Raw genomic sequence first — 3,415 nt, 5'->3', positions numbered from 1 at the left:
TATTCACCACTTGATCTGCTCATAATAATATTTGTATAATTTTCTTCCTCATCCAGGCGTCCCTCGAACAAGGAAGAAGCGGTGTCCCTATTCCAAGTTTCAAATTCGAGAGCTGGAGCGGGAATTCTTCTTCAACGTTTACATCAACAAGGAGAAGAGGCTCCAGCTTTCCCGAATGTTGAACCTCACCGACCGCCAGGTTAAAATCTGGTTCCAGAACAGAAGAATGAAAGAGAAGAAGCTGAGCAGAGATCGCTTGCAGTATTTCTCTGGAAACCCCCTGTTGTGAGCAGAAAGAGTGTCACAGGACAGTGGCATAGAGGCCTCCTCCTCTTTCTTCTCCTTATCTCATTGAATGAATGGTAATCGTGGGCATAACCGTTTTTGTTTTTTTTTTACCACAAAGAGGAGCCCATATCACCAACAGTGCAATGTGAAAAAAAGTGAACAGTGGAAGAAAATAGGCCTTCAATAAGGGGAAGGGGATAATGTCGCCATTTTCTTATTATCCTGCTGGGCGGCGATGAATTTCTAGCTGGTTTTACCCCCTCTGACAAAAAGGCCTGCGTTAGAATAAACATTTATATGCTGGTCTTGAAAATGTCCTATTTATCACGACTCTCCGTTTGTCTTTAATCTACTGTTCTTATCGACATATTTGTTAAAATATCAGCAGACAACTTTTAGCTCTTACTCCAGCCTCTGGTCAGTGTATATAGCATATCAATATCTAAAATATTTCATCATCGACCAGAGTGTGGGCAGAATTTTTTTTTTCCAGGCTGTATTTTTTTGTTCCTCCTTGAGAGATGTGATATCCAATCTGTGAAAGTATTACATCCCCTCCCTCAATCCCACTCACCCCACCCTCCCCTCCGGCCACGTTCATGTATACAGAATAGCCTATGCAATGTGCATTCGTGACTGTAAATAGGCATATGTTGGATCTTTTTTTTTTTTTTTCATATCCCTGCTGCTATTTTTCAGCACACTTGCCCATGCCACACGAATAGCTTTAATGGCGACTCTTGTTAAATTATTTGCTTCAGACATTTTGGTGCTTTGGATCGCAGAGAGGATGAGCAGATCGTCGGCCTGTGTATCGCTACAATAACTAAATAAACAGAAACCTATAGGCAAAACTCAACGACTTTGTGCTATTTGTGCTGTTACATTGCATACTCGTCTTTTTTTTTTCTTTTTTTGATTTGGCACAACGCTGTTTTTTTATTTTTATTTTTTCTTGTGTGACTTGCATGCTTTTTGGAAATAGCAACTTGTGTTAAATTTGAATATGAAGACCCTGGCACAATTTACTCCCCTATGCGTTTGGATACAAGCGTTAGAAGTGATACGATTGAAAGCTCAAGTATCAGCGAATATTACGGGAACCTGTTTGCAGATTTTCTAAATTTTTTCCACGTCAAATCCCACTTTAGGCGTTTGCTCGCGCGTTAAACGAACCACAGCTTAGATCTTACATGGGGAGAGCGAGAGAGGCCAAGAAGGGAATGATAACCTCTTTTAGTAGACACTAAATGGAATCGCCACTCTTGTAGTCTAGACGCTGCCATAAAGACAGGGGCACTAAATGGCTATTTTTTTCTCTTAATTGCACCGTCTGTTCTGGGGAAATGGTGTTCACTTCCGCACTAAATAGTAAACAAGCAAGACTAGATGTCCTATGGAAGAACAGTGAGAAATAGAGCTTTTAGAGATGAACTCGGTCTGTGACATATGCAAGAAAAAAAAGAAGAAAACAAAAAACGTGGGCAGCAGAAAGCAAACGTGTGAGAACAGTGTGTGTGTGTGTGTGTGTGTGTGTGTGTGTGTGTGTGTGTGTGTGCGTGTGTAAGAGTATGTCTTATGTTGACGGAATTGACGCATGTGTCTTGCGAATGTGACGGTGCGCTCACCACATGTGCGCAGGATGATTGCACGTGTGCATTAAGCACAATGTATAATTAAATATAGTCTTTGAACTTCAATAATGTCAAGGCCTTCACCTTTAACCCGCCGCAATAAAGTGGAATCATGGAGCCCGGAAATGGTCGCAGCGGCGGAACGGACCAATGGGAGTGAGTGGGAACAGAAAGTGGAATGCGTACACAGGACCAACTTTGACCTTTCGCATTAAACTACAACAGGTAACTTTGCCAGCTTTAACACATCCAGTAAATACACTTTATTGTCCCTGTTAAAAAAAAAAAAGAAAAAACGTAGGTGTTCACGCATGAGGCGATTTTAAATGTGCAGATTTGTACTCAGTTCGCACACAAATTGAGGGTTTGTATGTGTGTGATGATGTGATTGTTAATAAATTACTATATGATTATGTATTTGTATCACAGATATTTTGTGCACATTCACAATTTCAAAGACAATCATTTAGAATAGAGCTGGTGAAGTTTGGTCTAATGTTTCTTTTTTTGTCTGATGCTTTTAATTTGGAAAAAACAAAGATGATGGAAAAAGACTCTTTGTATTCACGTGACTTTCTTCTTCTTTTTTTTTCTTGGATCGCCTTCCTGTGACGCTGAATTAATTATAAACACAGTAAAATTGCATATCTTGAGGCAGTATCAGCAAAAAGTGGGGGTTGGGGTCGTTCAATCTAGAGAGGATGCGCACAGGCAGAGATCAAGGCTACATGCTCCCCCGTCTTACGCCACACCTACCAACCTTGGCCCCTGGACGGTGACGTGAGTAATTTGTAAATTTCCCCAACACCCAACGTCACTAACACAGAGCTCTGGGGGTCTTCTGCGAATGTTGTCCATCAACCACACGGGGGCCAGGATTCCCTTCTTCCTGGCCTCGGCGCTGGTTCGTTTTCCTGAACGGGAGCCTGAAAGTGACATCAGAGCAGTAGTGGCCTACTGTTATCCACAAAGAAGTCCTCTCGGATGATGTGCTGTAGCAGAAGAAAACCCTAATCCCATCAGTGAGATCCTGCTATGTTCCAGTCTGGTTTCTGCACTTGGGAGATGTTGGCAGGGAAAATGGCGACTTACTTTTTATTTTTTATATTTTTTATTTTATTTTTTTTAAATAATTGTGGCTTTGAAAGAAGGAGGAAATAGAATAATGTAGCTGCGTAACAATCAGTGAAAGGTTGAAGCTGTATTTTTATTTTTTATTTTTAAGTAGGAAAGAGTGGGTCCTTTTTTTGTGTACTAGCGTGGACAATAATTTTCTAAATCTTCAGCGGCCCATGGGAAAACAATAAATTGGAAAAATAAAGTAATGGAAGATAACCTCAGTATTTTTAAAAAAAAAATCCATTACGTGTCATTTCACGTCTACCATGTACGTTTGTCTTAAATTAATTACAAAAGCAAAAAACAAAAATAAAATAAAAATGCTGGTTTGAACACTGTGTTCAAACCAGCATTTTTATTTTATTGGCTTCTTA

General features: G+C 40.2%; 1 protein-coding gene across 1 annotated transcript in view; it reads left to right on the top strand.

The window, feature by feature from the left end:
* hoxc11a (homeobox C11a) overlaps nucleotides 1-443 on the top strand; it is a 2,799-nt gene extending 2,356 nt beyond the window's left edge. The window contains exon 2 of the mRNA XM_007556555.2: nucleotides 57-443. Coding sequence (XP_007556617.1) covers nucleotides 57-289 — 233 coding nt within the window. The 3' untranslated portion in view covers nucleotides 290-443. The remainder of the gene's footprint in view (nucleotides 1-56) is intronic.
* The last annotated feature ends 2,972 nt before the right edge of the window (nucleotides 444-3,415 follow it).

Source organism: Poecilia formosa, unplaced genomic scaffold (assembly GCF_000485575.1).
Source record: "Poecilia formosa unplaced genomic scaffold, Poecilia_formosa-5.1.2 Scaffold80, whole genome shotgun sequence".
In the NCBI taxonomy this organism is placed as follows: Eukaryota; Metazoa; Chordata; class Actinopteri; order Cyprinodontiformes; family Poeciliidae; genus Poecilia; species Poecilia formosa.
The sequence above is the reverse complement of the archived record's forward strand: the minus strand, read 5'-3'. Positions and strand labels throughout refer to the sequence as shown.